The following is a 23009-nucleotide window of genomic DNA, read 5'->3' as shown; positions in this document are numbered from 1 at the left end:
GACACGTTTTGGGAGGTTTAAAGTCGACACGTTACTGTGAAAATAAAGGAAACATTAGATAAAGTTGTTAATATAACATAATTATCTATTAATATAATACTATTAAGCTAAATTTGGATAAATATTTATTTATATATTTTTGTCAACTGGTATATAACCTATAAAAATTATTTACTAATGTGGAATTGATGAAACGGCAGCGCGTCGTTTACTAATTGAACAATGAAGGCTTTAGGGTTTTCACCTAAACAAAAGTTTTGTGCTAGAAGGCAAAACGCAAAGGTGGCTGCTGGAGGGAGATCGATCTTCATCTTTCACGTTTCTCCAGCATGGAAACACAGAGGAATAAGCTTACAAAGGTAAGTGTAAACTCAGAGTTGCTTCCGGTTGATCTGATGATGGAGATACTTAAACGATTTCCTCTCAAAACCCTATAATCAGATTCTTGTGCGTATCTAAGCTCTGGGCTTCCAGAATCCGTAGCCGATATTTCATGAAATTGTTTCTCAACGAGTCCTTAAAAAGACCCATAAGTCTTGTATTCGTATTCAGAGATAATTCTCTGGGTTTAACCATCTCATCCGTTCACCTCAAAAGTACACCTGAAGCATCATCATCATCATCATCATCTTCTGCTTCTCCAATCATTTACCATGTGACTTTCCACACCAGACAACGCACGACCATTGCTCCTTCTGTCCACGGTTTGATTTGCTATGGACCACCTTCTACCCTTGTCGTATATAACCCTTGCACTAGACGATCAATTACCTTGCCCAAGATCAAAGCAGGGAGGAGAGCCATAAACCAATACTTAGGCTATGATCCCATCAACAATGATTATAAAGTGTTGTGCATTACGAGAGGCATGCCTAAGCTGAGAAACAGACGCGGTTTAGCTGAGGAGATACAAGTTTTGACATTGGGAACTCGAGATTCATGGAGGATGATTCAAGACATTATTCCTCCTCACTCTCCTGTAACTGAGGAACTTTGCATCAATGGTGTTTTGTATTATCAAGCTTTTATTGGCACAAAACTAAATAAGTCTGCAATCATGAGTTTTGATGTTAGGTCTGAAAAACTTGATCTTATCAAAGGACCTTGCAACTTTCGTAGTTTTTCAAAGTTGACAAACTATGAGGGAAAGCTAGCTGTCATCTTCTATGAAAAGAAAGTCAGTAGTATTATTGGTTTGTGGGTTCTACAAGATGCATCTAAGGAGGAATGGTCGAAGAAGACCTTTGTTTTGCCTAATCTAGCTGCCTCAGCAACAAACTCGCATATTCTTAGGTTTCACAAGTTTCGCACCACTGACGCTGACACGGGTGAGATTATTTTTACACCAACTTTTGTGCATTCATCACTATCCAGTGCTGTCTATTGTGATCTGAAGAACAATAGAGTGAGAAATTTTGTAAAAGAAGGAACCACGGAGCATTATATACGATGTCATGCAGACTCTGTTTCCTCTACTCAGGTTGAGAATCTCATGTTTCTATGAGGTCAGTTTCCTGCTCCTCAAGTCATGCAGTTCCCCATCCCATTCTCCTTAATTTGAACAGGTCTTTTGTTCTTCGGTTTAGTTGAGTTCTATCTGGTTTACTTGACAAGCTTTCATGATCTAGATTGATTATGTTCATCAATCATCTTCTATGTTTTATATTTGGTATTCGGAGCAAACTCTTTTCTCAGAAACTATTTAGAGAAGGATCCAGAGGAATTACTTAGACTATGTACGTAGTTGAAGTATGTATATGTATACCATTTGACGAGGTTAATTAAGCAGAGCACAAGGTTTTGTTGTTCGGATCAAATTAGTAAGGTCATTTTTCTAACAGGTTTAGAGAAACTGTATCCGTACTTCACTTAATCAGTATTATTGACTTATTTCTCACGTTCTAAAAGTAAAAAGCTGAATATATATATATATAGTCAGTATGAATGTAAAATTACAGTGTTAAAACGTTATTTTCAGCGTTGTCATATCCTAATTTGCATTATATTTACAAGAAATTAAATGATTTACACTCACAAGTTCCGGCAAGTATCAAAATATTACGGATTAAAGATTGGAAATACTTATTAATAACAAAAAAAAAAGGGGTGAAACAATTGAGTGGAAATTGACAAATGCACCTCTATAGCATTAGTTTCTGCAATCTGCAAAAAAACAAATTCAACCAGTTTAAATTCTTCTATTCAATCTACAAAAAAACTCGTTTGGAATACCTCGGATCTATTCGAAGTATTGGTAGGATCTAGAGATATGGCGTACGTCGTGATGCAATCTTTAATTCATAGCTACAATCTAATATATAATTATAAGAATCAGGCAAATAATTACATGGATTTGTCGATAAAAGAGGAAGATTTAAGAAAGGTATTACTTACTTTGGCTCTCATCAAGTGAACAATTGAAACTGTAGAATTATGGAACAGTCGAAGGAAGTAATGTAATTTGAATTCCTCGGATCTATTTGAAGTAATTTGTGCAATCGGATTGTGAAATCAATTGAACCATCATCTCGAAAGCAAAAAAAGTTGAGATTGGAGAAAACGAGAAGACACGAAAAAGATAAGATTTTTTTTTCTCTGGTTATAAAAACTGTGTCGGTCCCGACCAAAAAAATAATTTACAGTCTTTTTTTTTTTTCTTTTTTCCTTCACTTCTTTTAAATACAAAATCAAATAAGGACATACTCATACCTTTTTGTTTGGGAAAAATGTCATTAAAATCCCCAACTTATTCAAAACGTTGATTTAAATCCTCAACTCACGACGAAACGAAATAAATATCAAACTTATGTTGACTTTCCAAATAAATATTAAACTTATGTTGACTTTCCAAATAAACACCAAACTTTCATTGACTTGGCCATATTAGGCATGACGTTAAGTGAGTTAACAAACAATGTTAACACCTGTTAGTGTTGATCAAAATACTAACAAGTATTCCTTCTAAACACAAAACGACGTTGTTTTGTCATAACTGTTCAATAAAATCCCGAGTTTTAAATCATACTCTATTTAGGGTTAGGGATTTTGCTCGATTTGGGGATCTAAGATTGACTTTAGGGATTTAATTCAATCGTTACGACAAAACGACGTCGTTTTGTTGTTATATGAAATAATGTCGTTATCAATTAACACATATGTTAACAGAAAATTATCTCCGTTAACGAGATCTATTAACCCACTTAACGTCGTACCTAATATGGCTAGGTCAACGGAAATTTGATATTTATTTGGAAAGTCAACATAAGTTTGATATTTATTTGGAAAGTCAACATAAGTTTGATATTTATTTCGTTTTGTTATGAGTTGAGGATTTATTAACCCACTTAACGTCGTACCTAATATGGTCAGGTCAACGGAAGTTTGATATTTATTTGGAAAGTCAATGAAAGTTTGGTGTTTATTTGGAAAGTCAACATAAGTTTAATATTTATTTGGAAAGTCAACATAAGTTTGATATTTATTTCGTTTCGTCATGAGTTGAGGATTTAAATCAACGTTTTGAATAAGTTGGGGATTTTAACGACATTTTTCCCCTTTTTGTTTTGTTATTTGTTTTTGGTGCACAGGATTGTTTTATTCATTTATATCCTTTTATATACATTTAAATTAGGTCCATTTTTATAATCAAAGTTTCTAAAAATATTTAAATAAATTTTTTAATACTCTTACATAACAAAATAATAACACCAACCGGTCAAATTTTCATTGCAAATTTTCATTGCAAATTAATAATCAAAATTTTCATCACATAACAATAAGACATAAGAGTTTGTTCTTGGTTATGGTTCAGTTGTACTCAGAGATCAATTGTAATAATAATCACGGGACAAAATTATATGACGGGACGAGTTTGGATCGATATTAATATATGACAGTATACTACGGGTGTAATCCTATAATTAACAATCAAAATATAATTATACAATATTAAACACAAAATATAACAAACAATTAACAGAACAAATACAAAAATTTAAATTTTTAGTTACACAATGAAACCCCGAGGTGTACCGCAAGGTAAAATCACCCTATAAAAACCAAATACTATTACACTTAAAATATCACAGAGTTATATCTTATTAAAATCCGTACAAAATCAAATTTACGTTACGGTACCAATAAAACAGAAAAGAATTAATACATCAAATTCATCGGTTTATAACAAAATTATAAAAAAAAAAAAATTAACCCGCGGTGTACCGCGGATCATATCCTAGTACTTATTAATAACAAAAAAAAAGGGGTGAAACAATTGAGTGGAAATTGACAAATGACAAATGCACCTTCCAAGAATTTTCCTAGATATAGTTAAATCGTACGGAAAGGGACAATATTACAAAGATTCTTCTTTTTGTAATGTACTCATCCAATTGAGATCCAAACCTCTTTGGCTTTTTCTTCTCCTCGTCCCTTCATTCATAGTTTGGATGTGCTTCTCACTACGTAAAATGGCCTTTTTTTCCATCTATTATATATAACGATAGATTTGTGATAATCCTCAAGATGTGGGTGACTGAGAATAAATAGTCCTCTACCCAATTGGTTTGTTGCGTGTACATATTAACATTTAACATTCAACAAGTTCAACTATTTTTTGTATTCGACTTAGCAATATATATGTATATGTATCTATGAGTAGATATTATTGGTACTTGTGGATGCAATTTATTCGAAACATAAAAATAAATTGGTATGAACCAAAAGATATTCTTGAGAAGAGAGAGAGTAAATTAAAAGTATGTAGGCCAAAAACAAAAAAAGGTATGTGCATTAAGAAGAGTAGTTGCTGTCATATAGGATTTGTGGCTCGTAGGAAAAGAAAAAGAGAGAGGAGTAATTACATTCAATTTATAATATACTAGATGTTAACCCGCGGTACACCGCGGATCTATATTTTTATTAGAAAAATTTATTAAGTTTTGTTTTAAGATACTCTATAGATATATATTATTGTTTTGTTTAATTTAAATGTATAATATACCGTGAGACGAAATTTTATTACAAAAATCGAAATTTTATAGATAGACGTAGTATAAAAACAATAGATTCAATTGTATGATTTTGAATAAGATGCTGATTTAACCCGTTTTATACTGATTTTACTCGCGGTATACCGTATACTAAATTTTAAACAATAAAATGAGGATTTAATATGTGTTATAGCGATGTATTAGTGATATTTTAAATTTATATTAATATCAATCCTAACCAAACCCGTGTCATACAATTCGTCCCGTAATATTTAAAATATTTTATAAAAACTCAAAAACCATAGCTAAATGGGCAAACAAAAACCAAAAAATTTAAATATATCAATTAGAAATATTTGAATTATAAATTTTTGAATTAGAAATTTTTGAATTTAATTAGAAAAGATTGCTCCATAATTTTAAATCTTACGTATTTAATGTATTTATGAAGATTTGATATTTGAATTTATTTGAGAACATTACTTATTTTTAGCAATTTCAGAAAAAGACATGGGTTAAAGCTTGAACTGATCCGATAATTAAGGTCTGAATTAATAGTTTTGCACCGGCCTTGTTATTTTATTTGTATTTTCTAATTATTTTATCACTATTCAAACCTTAATGATCCATGTAATTAACACTAACCTATTATTGTTATATAATCACAAATATTAAAAATAATATGTTTAGAACTGCCATGAAAAAAAATTTAAGTATGCAACTTTCATTAGTTCACATAATGAAAAAATAAACACATAGAGTATTAGAACCCAATAACAAAGAATCATGTCTACCAATTTTGTAAAGACCTACAGAACCCAATTTGATTTTATTCAACTCTCTCATATACCCAAAATAAAAAACTTAGAAACGGAAAGTTCAAACTCAATCATCGGTGGTTTAGCAGATGAAGTCACCGTCGTTAACGGTCACAGTAACGGCTCCGTCGATCTGAGCCTTGTTTCTTCAAAGCTGCAGCAAAACGCATGGATCTACTTTCCGTGTAGCGTATCAAGGAGTTCCCGGCGTGTATTTTGAAGCTACCACTGGAAAAGCATATCCGAAATCTGAAGATATTCGGTGTGATCAATTCGATGTTGCGTTTGAGGCGGTGGAGCTTTGGATCGCCGATCGTCTTGTTTTGCCAATCGAAACCTAAAGAATTACGATCTCCTCCTCGTCACCATCTTCACATCGTCGGCGAGGTTTAGATCCCGGTTCACCACTGTCTCCTAGCTCTTCCCGGAGTCCGTACAGATTGCATCACGTCTGCGATTTCTCATTTTCTATAAAACTGGTGAGTTTTTATTAGACTAATTAATGAAAGGTATTTATAATGTTTTGAGAATACTATAGGGTTTTGGGTGAGTGAGTTCCTAAAATCTTGCTGATCAAGTACACAATATCTTCAAAATCTTTTATTTTTGGAATTGAATAATTTTCTTGCAAATCTCGAAAAAAAAAGAAATATAGGAAAGATAATTATGAGTAATTAGTTGGGATGACAGCCAATGGTAGAGATTTAGAAGGAAATCGAGAGATTTTTGGCAACAATTTTGAACGTAACATCTTTGATTTGGGAGAGATTTTTGGAATATGCTTATACCGAAATATATGTGTAATTATCTACATTAATGACGGGTTTTTTTAGATTTCCTTAAATGTCTAGTCCAAGATCCGGATATAGTAAAACCGAGTAAAACCCGGATCCAAATTATTAAAAGCAAAAAACCCTGCAAAAATATATATGTAGATTGTTATTTTGATTTTAAATTTATTGCAATTTAAATGGGCAATTGCCTATATTTAATCTGTTATTGTAAAAGAAAAATGACATAGCTTATTATTAGAATATTAAACAAATTTATTAACATAATATATATATATATATATACTGTTAAAAAAATAAATACGTTTTTTTCTTTATAATTTCATAATATATGTATATATTGTTAAAATCTGGACATTTATTATGAGCATAAATATGAAAACGATTTTCCATTAAAATCGGCTATTTATTAGGGTCATTAATATGAAAGATATTAAGACAACATGGTTTCATTTATTAGTTTGAAATTAAGACAACATCCCTTAAATTGCTAATCCAAGATCCGAATAGACTAAAACCCGGGTCAAATCCGGATCCAAAAGAATTAAAGCAAAAAAGTACTATAAAAATGTATATGTAGATTTATACTAAAAAAAATTAATGCATTATCAAGGGAGACTCATAAAAATACCCCTTTTTCAATACCCCTTTTCAAAAATGCCCCCTATGGATGTCCATTTTTAAAAATACCCCTTTTATGTACAAAATGACTAAATTACCCTTCTTTTAATAAAAGATATCATAAATATATAAGGAAATATAACAAAATTAGGTCCACAAAATACAAATTATTTTTTGGCGGGAAAAGTGATCCCCCAATTTTTCCCGCCAAAACACTTGTAAAAATTTGTAAAACTTTTAAAATACCTTGTAAAATTTTCCCGTAAAATTTTTTCCAGCCAAAAAATTTTCCCGCCAAAAAATTTTTTTTGCGGGAAAAGTGATTCCGCAATTTTTTACAAGGTATTTTAAAGGTTTTTTACAAGGTATTTATAAGGTTTTACAATGTATTTTAAAAGGTTTTACAACGTATTTACAAGGTATTTATAAGATATTATAAGATTTTACAAGCTATTTTATAAGGTTTTTACAAGTTATAAGGTTTTACAAGTTTTTTATAAGGTTTTACAAGTTATAAATACCTTATAAAACCTTAAAAGTACCTTGTAAAACCTTTTAAAATACATTGTAAAACCTTACAAAACACTTGTAAATACCTTGTAAAAAACCTTTAAAATACCTTGTAAATTTTTCCCGCCAAAAAAATTTCGCAAAAAAAATTGCGGAATCACTTTTCCCGCAAAAAAATTTTTTTGGCGGGAAAATTTTTTGGCGGGAAAAATTTTTACGGGAAAATTTTACAAGGTTTTTTAAAGGTTTTTACAAGTGTTTTGGCGAAAAAATTGCGGAATCACTTTTCCCGCCAAAAAATATTTTGTATTTTGTGGACCTAATTTTGTTTCAAATAAGGGTAAAATAATCATTAAAAATTAAAAGAGGGCAAACTTAAAAATAGACTCTCAAAGGGGGCATTTTTGAAAAGGGGTATTGAAAAAGGGGCATTTTTAACAATTTCTCTTAATTTAATTCCAATCCATATAAATAGTATGTACAGGACCAACTTATAATTACTTGAGACAAATATGCTTTTGCTTCACCTAAATAAGTAATCCATATAATTCTGTCTGCGTACTATAGTTTTAATGTCAAAACTCAAAGGCGGATTAAAAAACATACTTTATATTAACGTTTTAATGTTTTATATAGTATGATCTTGTGTTGCGGGTTGGATCGATTTATCTGTCTGTTTCTCGTGGATAATATGTAATTATTAATTTATAGTACGCTCAGATGTTATATTTAGGATGAAAATTATAATTTATACACCACTCGCATACATGTACTTACATCCGTGAGGAATACCCAATACTTCAAATATTTCTTAGTTTCAAAGAACTCGAACGATCATAGATTCGAACTAAAAAAAATTGGCCAATATTCAACTTGCACTAATCATCTATTAGTGCGAGCCACCAATTATCAGCTCATAGGAAAAAAAAAAAAAAAAAACCCTCCATTCCATCAAATGCAAACCCATTTAAGGCGTTAACTGACGAACTAAAACCCGAGATTTACATGATCCATGTAGAGAATGATCTTTTGGGTGGATCTTATAGGTTTAGTCCGTAAAAAAAAAACCATTTGGATAAGAAATCTTTATCCAAAGGCAAAAAAGCAAAAGAATCTTAGTTCTCATCATAATTTAAACTCTCTCTCTCTATTCTTATCTCATCTGATCATGGATGTTAGAGAGAGAAAAACGACTTCTTCACAAGGGATAGTGAGTCCTCCCATGTCATGGCGAAATCCGAACTCTTCCTCTGCTTGTTGAAGAAGGATCAGGAATTCCGGATGAGTCAAGAAGGAGATTGGTACGATGTACCTCGTTCGCTTTTCGCCTACATAAACTGGAAAATGTCCCTTTGGTACGTCAAGAGGGAGACCTTCCTCGTCGTAGCATTGTTTCTTGCCTAAGCTCGAGCATCTCTTGAGGATTTGCTTTAGCATTGCTGTTTGTGTTAGCTTTGAAGATCTCTTTACCGCCATTGTTTAGTTTTAGTGTTGTTTTTTTCTTTGATGAGAGTGAGAGAGTTCTGATGAGGAGAAAGTTGAAGGAGAAATGAGGAGTTTTTGATGAGAGAGAGGTGGCGAAAGGGGTTATTTATGGAGGAGGATGAGGATAGAATGCTAAAGCAACAGTATTATTTTAAATTTCTTGATTATCCGAAATTTATTTAATATTTATATATGATCAAATGATTATCAATAATCTAAAATTTTGGTTAGTGCCGTCTTTTAAGACTCTTCTAAAATAATGATACATTTCAAATGTTATTCAGCAAAACCACTAATTGTTTGAGGGAATTATCATATCAAGAACTACATTTTTTTTTAATTATACTTTTATTTCACAAAATTAGTAAAATGGAATTTAATTAATTTTTCAGTAAAGATGTTTTACGTATTAGTGAATATTCTCCAAGACTTCACATGCACATATTATGAAGAAGTAGTTATATTCCGATGATAAACAATATACACTACTTATAATTTTGGATATATGTAGTTTTATTTTTTAAGGAGCAGGAAAAAAGCAGGAGAAGGGATATAGAGAGGCATGTGACAGTGTGGGATCCAAACCCATTGGGATTTAATTTCATTGTTGGTCCTCCCCAAGACACCATGGTCCCTCTTCCTCTCTTTCAATAGTTATTATCATTCATAGGGAAAAATATCAATGCGGTAACTAAATTTCATATTTACGTACGAAGAGGTATCTAAATATGTACTATAAGTACAAATTATGTGTACCCCTTACTCTATGTGGTTAAGTAAGTGTATATAATTGAAAAGCATGCATTAAATTAATTACCTCTAGTTTATGATAACTTTTTCTATTCATTCTTCAAACAAGATCGTTTATATAAATCAGTTCAGGTATTTACTATTTAGATTTTGACTAGTCACAAGACCACCAGCAGCCACCATGTAAACTCGAAAGTGAACAAAAATGTACGTATACACCAACAAAACGATATCACCAGACTAGAATCAAGATCTATTAGTATTAGTACTCTATTAGACTAATCACGCGATTTTCTTTTTTATGTAACTAGATCTCTTGAGCCTAAAATAGACTAATCCCGCAATTTTCAACTACCATAGAAAGTTTTTAATAGATATTTTTAGGTAGCCGGATTTTTTAGGACCTAAGGCTAGACAAATTGTCACAATTCACAACTGTCATGTGATACATTCAAAAATCAATCTAATTGTCTTGATCAAACAAAATTATTTAATTACAAACAATTGGTTATAAAATATCTATTTGAGAACGCAGATTGTAACAAATGCATACAAAAAAATCCAAAAAACTGAGTAAGATTCGCCTTAATTAACTCTTGTCTGCAAGTGACCGTATATGTTTTCAATACTTTTGACCATGTTCTGTATAGTTATATGCTTATTGACAATGGGCATTTATTAGATCTTTGTGTCTGGTCGTAGAAGGTTAGGGACAAAGAACATGTTAAGTCTCACGATCTCGAGCTTCCCATCTTTGTTGATTTGTGATGTTCCTCTTCCTAATCCATTGCGCCGGACATAAAATGAAGATTGACGATAAATAATACGTACTCCCTTTCTTAATAGCTGATGTTTTAGAACAAATATTTGCTTCACTATATATATTTTGTACTTTTAATAAAAATATTCGTATACCATTTTATTTTATTTGTTCCTATCGATTTGAGTTAAAATAAATAGAGCAAGTAACTTTTAATCATAGAATAAGGGTATACTAGGGTTGTTAAATATGTGTACAAAGTAATTTTAATTATGGATTCACATTATGTACATCATAACATGAATGGTCCATAAACCCTAAAACAAGATAATTAACGCCAGTTACTTCTTGCACACGTAACTCTAAACTCTGCAATTCTACAAAGTTAAATCTTTGAACTCAAGTTGAATCTTGTGAATTACCTCACAAATCTATCACATCAAGCAACAAGTGAATCAGAATCATGGTTTTTTTTCTCTAATCGACCACAAAAACCGACAGAGGGAGAGAGAGAAAGAGAGAGATTGCGGTCGTTGTCAGGGAGAGAGGCTAGCATGTTCTGCGAACGAGATTTGTTGGGAAATTTTCAGTGAAAAGGAGAAGAGGATTAGAGAGAAATTACGAATCTTTTGAAGGGACAATTTCAGCTTACGGACTGATAATGACATGTCTCTCGTCTCGACCAAGCACATGAAAGCCCCATGTTACTCTTGCCTCCTTCTTCCTTCAAAACTGTCCTCTTTTGTACAACTTTCCGTTTTTACAGTATGAAATGCAACTTCTTTAATGCAGATTTTACTAGACTTGAAACTTGTCTGCTTTCTTTAGGAAATTCTTGAATCCCTAATTATCTACTTTCACGGCGAGAAATCAGAATCGATAAACCCTTGTCCTGTCCTGTTTGTACAACTCTGTCTCTTCTTTCAGAAAAAAAAAACATAGTAGCTTTGTTCTAACACACTCTTTATTGCTGATTCCTCATATCCAAAAGAAATTCATTCGGTAAACTATTTGAAGCCAAGCTTCAGATAACTAAACAACTCTGTTCAAGAAATAGTTGTAGTGCATATTTTCTTGAAAATTATGTCGATTCAAATCTTGAAAAAACCTCAGAAAGTTCCATATATGTTTCGTTTAGGAAGTGATTGAATCTAATTTCTATATTCACGTGAAAAAAGAATCCATGAGCTCTGTTTCTAAGTCAAGAAAAATATAGGTGGCGAGATCTGAAGTGAAATGTAAGGTCTTTTCATCACATGGGATGCAGGAAAATTGGACCCAAGAAATTATTAGATGAGATTGGCTAATTGTTTCTTGTACGATGATCAACAGTTGAATTTCAAGAGGGCAACGTCAAGGAAAAAAAGAAAGAGAAAACAGAGTGGCACCTACGGAAAACGATCGAGACGGCAAAAAAAAAAAAAAAAGATAAGACTAATAAGCTTTCTTTAGCCTCCGATTAATTCAACTGCTAAATGGGGATTGAGGTAGGGTTTCGAAGTCGTATTCATATACTTAATTTGGCATGTGATGAAATTTTTAATGAGGCTTAATTGGTTCTTACAGGGCCCCCTCCTTCACTTGCAAACCTTGAATCTTTTTCATATTTCGGGGAGGAATTGGAGAGGCTAATTGTTTGACATGGAAAATGTATAATATGCAATGAATGTAAGAAAATATCTACATTTAGTATTTATTTTGTTTTTAATATAAATTGGAATTTTCTCATCTAGAAAACAAAAACATATTTTAACTCTATAGTTAGAGAATAACATTATACAACGTAACTCAATAATAAATCAGACGTTCGATTTAAAAATGCTGGCTAAACCGGACTAACCGGCAGGTTTTAACGTCCAGAGAAAACAACAAGTGTAAAGGAAAAAAATTAATAACGAAGAAAATTAAAGAAAGTAAAACAAAAGACGTAAGCAAATAAAAAGACGTTTAAGAAAATTGACGTAAGCAAATAAAAAAACGGTGACAGATTTCCCCACGCGCATCTGTCCCTTTAATTTATGGGCTTTTGGGCTTCGAATCTTATTTTAAATTATATTTGGGCCAAAAGTGTTTATTAGTATTAATTAATTGTTTAAAAATACATTTTAATAATTATATGAAGAGAGAAAGAAAACAAATTATCTCATATGGAAAATTGGAAATAACTACCAACCAGAAATCCAGAATAATATAAGTTCAAATTCTGCCGTTTCACTAAAATCTGAACGAAATGTTTGGTGTCCAGAATTAAATGACACAAATGTCTATATTAGTAGTATTTTTTTTGGTGCAAGACACAAAATGTATTAACATGCAATGAATCATGTACGCTCTAGGTATATTCCTCTCATTGAAACAATTTACAATTATTTCCAGGGGAAATTAGCTAACAATCTAAAAAAAATGGAAATGTTGTTGTACTACTTCATCGAATCTGAGATGTGACTGTGAAGAACAAAGATTCATGACATGGTATGGTTAAGCCGCCCATAGGATGATCATAACCAAACTCTTCCTCGGATTTACTCAACAGTTCTTGAAACAGAGGCTGGTTTAAATATGAAACCGGCACCACATATCTCTTCTTCTTCTGATCATTCTCTCCTACATACACCGCCATGAATCCTCTTGGTGTCGACGATGATTCCCTTCGCATAATTTGCTTAGCACCCAAGAAACTCCTCAAAAAAGCCATCTTTTTGTTATCTTGTCCTGAAGCTTGATTATGGGTTTAAGCTTAAATATTTCTTATTCTTGGAGAAAGCTTTGAGATTTTAAAATTGGATTTTCTTTTAGTTTGTGAATCAAAAGGGTTTTCAGTTACTTGTTATATAAACGAACGTATGAAAGAAATTATCAGAAATTTAAGTATTTTTGGTTCTTTCATTACAGAGCACATGGCTTTGGGTTGTAGATACTAAACCAAGAACAAATCAATAAATGGTGTCTGAGAAGTTAGTGTCTAATGATGTCCTACATGATAACCTCATTGGGGCTTATTTGTCTCAAAGACATCACATGCCAAATCTCTCTGTAGATTATGTAGGGACCTGAAGTTGTGTACCTAATGAACCGTAAGTCTCTATCACTGATTAAGTCATAACTTCTTCTCAATGATATTCAAAAGACAGGACCACATGATTTGATTATATACTGACAAAGTCACAAAACCCTTCAAAATTTCTGTGGCATAGAATTGAAAATTTGACTAGTTATAGTGTTTATCTAACAAACAAGTGGTCATATTGATTTCTGTCTTCACATCAGAAATCATGAAGATTGATCACTCTAGGGCCCTTACTTATCATGCCGTGGTCCGGCAAAGCCATGTGCTTGTTGGTGTAAATTTATGAGCTGAAACTTTCTAAGCCAATAAAGGGTTATCTTCAAGTAATGTTCTTATCTATATATACTCATCACTGACTCCTTTAAGCTCTGCAAGTTCTCAGATTTTCCAATAAAGCATTTAACTTACAATTAAAGAACACACACAAGACAATCCATGGCGATCAGAATCCCTCGTGTGCTGCAATCATCGAGGCAGATTCTCCGACAAGCGAAACTGTTGTCATCTTCTTCCTCTAGCTCTCTTGATGTTCCAAAAGGCTACTTAGCGGTTTACGTAGGAGAACAAAAGATGAAGAGATTTGTAGTTCCGGTTTCTTACTTGAACCAGCCTTCATTTCAAGATCTATTAAGAAAGGCAGAGGAAGAGTTTGGATTTGATCATCCAATGGGTGGCCTCACAATCCCTTGCAGTGAAGAAATTTTTATTGAGCTTGCTTCTCGCTTCAACTGATCATGACTCACTCAAATAACCTTTTTTGTCAATGATTTTGTACATTTTTTTCCCAATTACTTTTCTTCAAGAGATGAGATGACTTAGAAACATCTCTCCTTGAAAGTGAAACAGAGACTTGTAACACTCTTTTTCCTCACTTACAGTGAGTTGGACTCAAATCTAATCAAAATCACATGATTCATCATCTTGAAAATCTTAATCTCAGTTTCCAGACAAACTCACCGAGGATACAACTCAGTGTTGGAATTATAATTTGAAGTTTTTGCATTATGTCCTAAAGAAGAAGAACTATCTGATACCGCATTGCTGTGTGAGAAAAATGCAGGTTTTGATGGTTCTGAAAGAGCAATAGTATGTCCATCTAACATCAGAAGAACCGAAGCCATGCTTGGCCTCTCTGAAACGTTATCTTGGACACAAAGAAGACCAATGTTTATGCATCTCAAGATCATGTTCGATGAATAACTCGACATTGTCATCAAGATCTTGTCCACAAGATTCAAAGCAACGCCTTCCTTCCAATTTCTCCAAGCCTTTATCAAGACATCAGAACTCAGTGATGTGAATTAAGAGTTACTGATCAAAGCTCAATGTTTTGCAAATAATATACTTACAAAGCTAAGGAGATCTTCCATGCTGTCCTCATTGCTGAAACAACTGTTTTTCTTACCACTGATGATCTCAAGAACCAAAACTCCGAAACTGTAAACATCTGTCTTAAACGAGAACTGGCCGTGCATTACATACTCTGGAGCCATGTATCCACTGTTTAAACCAAATGACTGATCACAATCGAGATTGATGAGTAAAAGATGAATGTTAGTTTTTGCTACTTACAAAGTCCCAACGATCCTATTTGTGTAGCGTTGAGTTGTGTGGTCCATATCGAATAGCCTAGCCATTCCAAAATCTGCAATTTTTGGGGTCATTTCCTCGTCTAATAATATGTTACTAGCTTTAAGATCACGGTGTATAATCCGCAGACGAGAATCTTGATGAAGATAAAGAAGTCCTCGAGCTACACCTCCAATGATTTTGTATCTAATATCCCACTCCAATTGCTTGCCCTGGATCGGTTCTATACAAACACTCAAACACTTGAGAACATATCATTCACACACAAAAAACAGTTGAATGGTTTCCAAGAACACGTTGAACGTGAAGAAAGTAGTACCGAAGATGAACTTGTCGAGACTAGTGTGTGGGAGGAACTCATAGACAAGAAGCCTTTCAGTTCCTTCTATTGAGTAACCTAAGAGCTTCACGAGATTACGATGTTGAAGCTTAGCCACCAACAAGAACTCGTTTTTGAATTCGGTTTCACCTTGTTGTGCATTTTTGGACAACCTTTTCACCGCTATTTTTTGTCCACCAGAAAGCACACCCTAATGATAATTATACGAGAATGTTATGATAAATCGTTATAACAGCTGGTTCTTCTTAAGTTTGTAAGGTCACCTTATAAACTGCTCCGAATCCACCTTCTCCAAGTTTATTTTCTAATGAAAAATAACTTGTTGCATCTTGTAATACACTGAAATCAAATCTCATTGAATCCGTGCTAATATTTTCATCTGTATGTAAAGAAATGAGATAAACCATGTATCGAGAAACTGAGTTAGAAATATATCAAAGGAACATTGAAACAGAGGATATAAACAGAGGAAAAAAACAACACACGAAAAATCTCCTTCCATGTCCGAGTTTGATAGCTTACTTTCATGTCTATGTTCCGAATTTTTGTTCTTCTTCTTCCTTCTCAGCCTTAGGAAAACGACTAAGAATACTATAAGTAAGACAACAATAGCAACTGAAGCAGCAGCAAAGATCAAAGCTTTAGGAGGTACACCTCTGTTTTTATCCCCTGAACAAAAAAAAAACACACACCTAAAATGTTTAATACTGTAACAAACTCAAATATTCTCATTGGGAAATTAAAAACATGTTCTACAGTCTGATTTAAATCCTAGTATTCAAAACTTTCAAATCCATAAGAAGTAGCAAACCTACCTTGCACAACTGAGCTTGGCTCATCAGTGTCCACTGGATCATAGAATCTCCAGGTAGCATAAGCCACAATACAGCTAGGAGACAACACATAACTACCCATTTTCAAATCACAACAGCTTGGGATCTTTGCAATACCCTGAGACAAACAATAGGAACAATCCTCTTCCGAAATATCGGGTGTGCACTGAACCAGACCGTACAATGTCTGAAATGACGGCCCGCTCGTTTCGCCGACAACAAAATTCTTCTTGCTACGACCAATAACAGAGGCTCTGTTTTTAAGCCCTTCGAGTAAACCCCTTAATGATTTCTCCCAAGCATCGCGATCTCCGGTGAAGTTTCTTGTCCCGGTTATGCTTGTGTGAAGGAAAATCTCCAATCTATTGAAGATCGTTCGGTTTGAGTACCGAAACGTGCATTTTTCATACCAAATAATCGCCTCTTTCTGAACCGGACACAACGTGACAAGTCTTTTTCCAGCCATTGCGATGCAATTGATGCAATCTTCAGGTTTGACATCGCCTCTACACTGTGAGATTGCGTTGACTTTTTCGTCGGAGTCTCCGACTGAAATGTTGTAAAATCCGTTATCGTTACTTTGGAGAGATGATAAAGAGGAGATGAGACGGTCGAGGTTGACGGCGTAAGGGGTGTTAACGGTGAAGTTGCCTGTGACGTTTGAGCATATTTGGTTTAACGGAACCGGTTGCGACTTAACGGTAAAGCATTGGATTTGGAATAAGAGTGAGATCAGAGGAAGAAGAAGAGACAACATGATTTGCGTTGTTTCTGTTGATCATTGTCAAAATTGTTAGAACGGGAATTAACACGCCATTAGGCGGCGTTGACCTTTGACTCTGTTCATCTTTTGAAATTTTTGTTTATTGTAAGCTAGGCTGTTATGAAAGGCGACAGTAATTCATAGAATTATGAGTTTATTTATCGATTTTATACGCTCGTGTCAATGTCAGTGAACGGATGGCGAGTATAATTTTATGTTGTAATACACAACTTGTTCTGTTTCTTGTCAGCAAATAAAAACTACTTGTTAATCATCATGTTGTGAAATGTTGAAGGAGAAAAGATGGGGAAATATCAGACAAGAAAGGTGATTTACATTTGCTTTCTCTTCTATGTAAGTAATTACACTGGGTTCTAAATATCTTCTAAATCTAATGATCTAAAAAAAATTGTTACATATATGTGATCCTTGTGAATTGGAACTAATGAAGCTGAGAAGTGACAGTGATAAAAGTATCTTCAGGACAAGGGATGGTCAAGCCGCCCATTGGATGATCAAACCCAAACTCTTGTTCGGATTTACTCAACAAAGCTTGAAATGAAGGCTGGTTCAAATATGAGACTGGCACTATGTATCTTTTCATCTGGCTTTCTCCAACGTACACTGCAAGAAACCCCTTTGGTGTCGAAGCCGTCATTGATCGGCCTTGAAAGATCTTCTTTGCACTCATAAGACCTCGGACCACGCCCATTTTTTTTGTTCTGTTTATATATGGATCTTGGGGAAAAGATTCAGCTTAGAGTTCTCCTTTAGCTTATCAGGTTAGATGAAGAAGTTGTTCTGCTTTGGATATGAAAACAATGCAATATATATACAACCAATTTCCTTGGGGTGATAGAAACCGTGGGCTTCTTATACAAGAGTGGGACATACAGAAGAAGAATTCACATGGCTCTGTCTTGCAGGTGCTAAACTGATAATTGAATATGGATTATTGAATCTGAAAAGCATTCATGGCACTAGAAGACTAACAAAAACTTCGAGCGCACTTCACATGAGATTGTCGATGACACAGATACATGATACATCTCTTTGGAATGATAGATGATGTACGTGGGACCTTATGTTATGTACCTACACAACACCTGAAAAGTCGCTGAGTCAAGTAGTCAAGTAGCCAAGTGGCTACACATAATCCATCTGACTAACCCTCCGTATAAGCTGTGAGAGCATTGTCCTCCAAGTTGTTGAGAAGACAGAGGGCCCGCCGTTTTCAGGCTTTTAACAACACCGTCGTTCTTCTCTCTGTTGCACCGACTTTATGGGATTAAAGATCCCGTTAGTAGCTGCAACCAACTAAACAACACGATGTTTCTCCCTTTCGCACCAAAACTGCATGGCGTTCAAGGTATTAGGGATACACTCATACAAGGATCCTCTCTGTACTTGAGAAGAAAAGCCAATGGGAAAATTGCGAGATTGACAGCTCATCGTCAATAGCGTTTCTTCTTATGTGATTGGGCCTTAATTCAAAACTTATCAGCAAGAAGCCCAATTATACAATTTAAACCCAATTTTAAGCCCAATTGATTGTGTCGCGTGACTCGTGAATCAATTTTAACAAAAACAAAAATAATCAAAACTATTTTTTCTTTTTTTGGTAATCGCTGTCTCCTATGCTTTATTTAATAAATAGAAATAACTTACAAACGAATATTATGTGGATACGCAGATCCGTTCATATCCTCTAACAAAACCGGCTTAACAACGTCTGGGTAATCAATAAAAGAGTGGAAACCAAGGGATAAAAAAATCAAAACTATTACTTACACGCAATGTAAATGTAACATTTTTTATATATGGATCCCGGCCCACGCAAACCACCATTTGCAGTCTCATATAAGAAAAGTTGGATCGAAAGTGTGTATTTCAATGTATAACAAAACAAAAGGTATTATTATCTAGTGAAAGCTACTTGGAGTGGAACAAAGTTGTCTGGTCTCTCAAGATCTCCTTTCCTATCTCTTCTTTTGTAAAGATGGCATAGTCACTTTTCGTAGTTTGTACCAGAAAAGGGAAATGTTAGGGATTCTGTCCTTTTACATCTTGTTTTCTTGTTAAGATTATTATGAATCTATCCTACATTGAAGAAAATGTATTGTAACAACTCCTCCACTTCTAATTATTAGTTATATATATCTACATCTACAAAAGAGCACACCGAAAATAATTCGAAATTTAACTTATTATTATACCCAAAGAAAATATGTTTTGTTTTTTGTTTTTTTTTTTGAAATCAAAGATATGTCAATGCTTAGAATTTTTCTATACGTTTTAATATTATTAAAAAATTCAAGTCAACTATTTTTTTTGTGAATCTTTACATTGAATTCTAGAATAGCACAGTTAGCACTAGCCTAAAACGAAACTTATCTTAGTCTAAAATGAAATTTATCTTGAAACACAAATAGTATAAATTTAAATTTGTAATTTAGAATAAATTTTAGCTTTTTCAAACTTTAAAACTTGCATAGGAACTCTTAAGTTTTGTGTCCTCCAATGGTTAAAACTACTAATGGGGTTCTCTAAGAAAAAATTCAAATTTTGTAAAATAATACATGGTTTTTTTTTTGGTAAAAACAATACATGGTTTTACAATACATATTCACAAAAAGAAACAACTCTTGGTTGCACATGTTTTCTTTTAATCGTTTATTAATCAAAGAGTACTAGAATGTGAATTAACTATGCTTTAGTTTGGATAAGACAGTGAAACAAGAATGACACTTGCACAAGACCTTTGGTTCTGCCTCCTTGATCTCATCTCCTGCTTCGTCCTATTGACCAAAGAGTTATAATCATGTCAATTACAGAACTTAGGGAAGAATGATCAAAAAAACTTAAGAAGTATGCAACACAAACACAGAACAGAAGCACAAGCAAGCAAGAAGGAACTTTCCCAGCAAAAAGTTACACAACTAGTACGTAGAAGCTTCAATAAAACATACCTGATAGCAAACCTTGATCTTATCCCCTTTGTGAGCTTGAAGATAACATTTACGAGGCTTGTACTGTAAAATAAGAAAAAATCAAAGCAAGGGTCACGAAACTGCATCAACCAAAAGAGTATAGAAGCCAAATCCATTTCCAATTTCTTCATTTAGAAAACAAATTCAAAACCAAAGTATCCAGCTTGATGCAAATTACAAAAAAAAAGGGTCTAGAATGACTGTTAGTATTAATAAAACTAGACAACGTTATCATGACCATTTTCATCATCTCATCACAAAAATTAAAATTCAATTTTACTCAGAGAGGCTCGTACACACATAATCAAACATTGAGTAGATAAGATTAAGATCCGATTAGAGAACCACAAAATACAACGAATTAAGTCACGATACACAAGGTAAATGGGCTTGATTCATACCTGCAACAAGAATTTGGAGCTTCCTTCAATGAATCCGGAATCGGAGTCGCAAATCTTCAATTCGGTTTCCCTCCGTTCGTCGATGGTCAGCATTGTCTCTGCAGTTGATGAAGCCGGCAGCATGCAAGTCTCAGATACTTGAATCCGGCGTCGCGACGATCGGAAATCATGGGTCCGGCAAAAGAACGGCGTCGCGTCGATCGCCTTCGCGAGAAAGAGAAACAATCGGATTTGTTTTTTTTGCCAAAGGAAAAATTAAAAAAAAAAACACGAGACTTTTTTTTGTTTTGTTAAAAATGATGTTCCAATCAGAGTGTGCCACGTGTTCGATTCTCTGAATTGCCCAAAACTCTCAGAAGAGAGACGATTCTCTCATTTAATATTTGTTTTGATTTATTTTTTTCCCAAATCAACAAGAGAACCGATCCAAAATATTGAGAGAATCTCCCTTTGGAGATGCTTTTAGCCGCACTAGAGCCGGCCGGCTTTGACTTTGGTTGAAGTTTGACGCCAGCACAGAGGCGCCGACCAATGACGGACGAACACAGAACGTTTAATTATCGACAAGTGTCCCCACGACTTTTCGTCGACGATGGCCACGTCACCATAAATCAAGCGGGTAAAGGGCTCTTGTCAGAAATCTTTAGATCCGTCCAGTTATATGGAAAATATAATTAAATCAGGACTCGGTTACTCATTTTATATTTTTTATCCATAGACCGGCATGTATGCACACAAGTGTTATTGCCCGTGTCATACGTACCACATAGTAGATTAAGTGGTCAAGATTGTTCGATGTTATGTTCCATTTATGTTTTCTGGAGTTTGCTTAGTTCGTCGGTCTCTATTAATATAATACGTCACGTCGAGCCGTGCCAAAAAATTTTTATGCCATAAGCGGATAAATATAGTTTAATATTTAAATAATATATAAAATTTTAATAAAATAATTTAATGTTTTAAATTTTTTATAATAAATCTATAAATTTGAGCAAAACTTATAAAATAAATTTTCAACAAAAATATCACAAAACAAAAAAAATAGAAATTAGATTGATCATAACATGTAATATACTAATTTGTGTTAGTATAGTTATTGTGTTACCATTCAAACGGTATAATATATCTTGTTAATAAACAAAAAAATGTAGTATTTAATATATAAAAATAATTGATAAATTTAGATAAAGATGATTAAGAAAAAAAGAAGTTAGTAAAGATGAGAAAAGAAGTATTAACGAGATAGAAAAAAAGAGGATTCAAGGAAATAAAGATTAACAACTTTGATTTATTACCTTATGTTTGGACATTTAAGAATCTTTGTATTTAGGAATCTTATATATTGCATGTTATACTACTTTCTTTTATTATTTCACTAATTGTATTAATTTTTCCAACGTTATTACTAGGATATGATCTACACAATTAACAAATATAACCTCCTAGATGTTCTATAAAATTTAGTGACTTTGGCGAGTGTTTCTTTTCTTATAACGTAGGCACGGCTCTGCGTCACGATCGTGTATTGTAATGACTTTTTGGACCTGTTTTTGAAGCAGCTGTAATGTTTTTTAATGTCAACTAATATAATTAATTACAAGTGCACGGAAAAATAAATTCAAAAAAATGATACAGCCAAATTTATATTAGTCTGAAAAAGATATAAGAAAGGAACCGACCATTGGTTAAAAAAGACAGGCATTATGACTAAACATCGTGTTCTTTATGATGTTCTTGTCGGTTACTGAAGTGAAATAGCGAACCTAACACGCCCCCATGAGTAAGTAATCCAAATTGCGAGAAGTCACTATATATTTCTCAAGTAATCCAAATTGCGAGAAGTCACTATATATTTCTCAAGTAATCCAAATTGCGAGAAGTCACTATATATTTCTCAAGTAATCCAAATTGTGAGAAGTTACACAATACACTATATGTTTCATTACAAGAAGTTGTAGTTAAACTTAATTCGTCTCTTTTAATTATCTCTGTAATCAAAAGAAAATATACGGTCATGTAATCATGTTACAACTGCGAACGCGAACGGAAATTCAATGAATATTAAATTAGACTTTTATGAAATGATTAGTTTAGGTAATCTTAGGTGGGGAAAAAAAAAGGACAAGATGCTTTCAAAGTTAAAGTCTAGCTAGGGATATATGGTTAATATACGTTTGGTGGTACCGAGTCCACAAATATAATAAAATGAACTGAAATTATATAAATAAATAGCAAGAAATTTTCAAATTCTGTTTTAACAAGATTTAATTAACAACTAATATTTTTTTAGCCGCTATAC

At 33.3% G+C, this 23009-nt stretch overlaps 6 protein-coding genes and 1 long non-coding RNA gene across 8 annotated transcripts; 2 read left to right on the top strand and 5 right to left on the bottom strand.

The window, feature by feature from the left end:
• The first annotated feature begins 222 nt into the window (after positions 1 to 222).
• LOC9304940 (putative F-box protein At4g38870) lies at positions 223 to 1822 on the top strand. The gene is given in 4 exon segments (XM_021019532.1): positions 223 to 273; positions 275 to 319; positions 321 to 428; positions 431 to 1822. Coding segments are annotated over 4 exon segments (1278 nt in total). The 3' UTR covers positions 1505 to 1822.
• An 84-nt stretch (positions 1823 to 1906) lies between these two features.
• Positions 1907 to 2618, bottom strand: LOC110226893. 2 transcript variants are annotated; one of them, XR_002330774.1, is made up of 3 exons: positions 2395 to 2618; positions 2233 to 2311; positions 1907 to 2163 (listed from the first exon to the last, which is right to left on the bottom strand). It is a non-coding gene; the product is annotated as an uncharacterized LOC110226893 (long non-coding RNA). The 2 variants fall into 2 exon arrangements; XR_002330773.1 differs by having other exon boundaries at positions 1907 to 2311; positions 2395 to 2612.
• A 6063-nt stretch (positions 2619 to 8681) lies between these two features.
• On the bottom strand, positions 8682 to 9301 carry LOC9302893 (auxin-responsive protein SAUR50). Its single transcript, XM_002866774.2, has one exon. It carries the CDS (start codon positions 9205 to 9207, stop codon positions 8890 to 8892), a length of 318 nt encoding a protein of 105 aa, XP_002866820.1. The 5' UTR covers positions 9208 to 9301; the 3' UTR covers positions 8682 to 8889.
• Positions 9302 to 12905: 3604 nt separating this feature from the next.
• On the bottom strand, positions 12906 to 13520 carry LOC9304939 (auxin-responsive protein SAUR15). Its single transcript, XM_002866773.2, has 2 exons — positions 13131 to 13520; positions 12906 to 13091 (listed from the first exon to the last, which is right to left on the bottom strand). Exon 1 carries the CDS (start codon positions 13419 to 13421, stop codon positions 13152 to 13154), a length of 270 nt encoding a protein of 89 aa, XP_002866819.1. The 5' UTR covers positions 13422 to 13520; the 3' UTR covers positions 12906 to 13091; positions 13131 to 13151.
• Positions 13044 to 17565, bottom strand: LOC9302891 (cysteine-rich receptor-like protein kinase 26). Its single transcript, XM_002866772.2, has 7 exons — positions 16539 to 17565; positions 16246 to 16392; positions 15987 to 16102; positions 15703 to 15913; positions 15366 to 15606; positions 15143 to 15293; positions 13044 to 15061 (listed from the first exon to the last, which is right to left on the bottom strand). The coding sequence occupies exons 1-7, from the start codon at positions 17311 to 17313 to the stop codon at positions 14747 to 14749; spliced, it is 1956 nt and encodes a 651-aa protein (XP_002866818.1). The 5' UTR covers positions 17314 to 17565; the 3' UTR covers positions 13044 to 14746.
• LOC9302892 (auxin-induced protein X15) lies at positions 14137 to 14712 on the top strand. Its single transcript, XM_021019027.1, has one exon. The coding sequence runs from the start codon at positions 14229 to 14231 to the stop codon at positions 14523 to 14525; it is 297 nt and encodes a 98-aa protein (XP_020874686.1). The 5' UTR covers positions 14137 to 14228; the 3' UTR covers positions 14526 to 14712.
• A 66-nt stretch (positions 17566 to 17631) lies between the features above and the next one.
• Positions 17632 to 18249, bottom strand: LOC9302890 (auxin-responsive protein SAUR21). The gene has a single exon (XM_021019028.1). The coding sequence runs from the start codon at positions 18029 to 18031 to the stop codon at positions 17762 to 17764; it is 270 nt and encodes an 89-aa protein (XP_020874687.1). The 5' UTR covers positions 18032 to 18249; the 3' UTR covers positions 17632 to 17761.
• Positions 18250 to 23009: the final 4760 nt, after the last annotated feature.

Source organism: Arabidopsis lyrata, assembly GCF_000004255.2.
Source record: "Arabidopsis lyrata subsp. lyrata unplaced genomic scaffold ARALYscaffold_7, whole genome shotgun sequence".
Taxonomy (NCBI): Eukaryota; Viridiplantae; Streptophyta; class Magnoliopsida; order Brassicales; family Brassicaceae; genus Arabidopsis; species Arabidopsis lyrata.
This window is presented reverse-complemented; position numbering and strand designations above follow the sequence as displayed.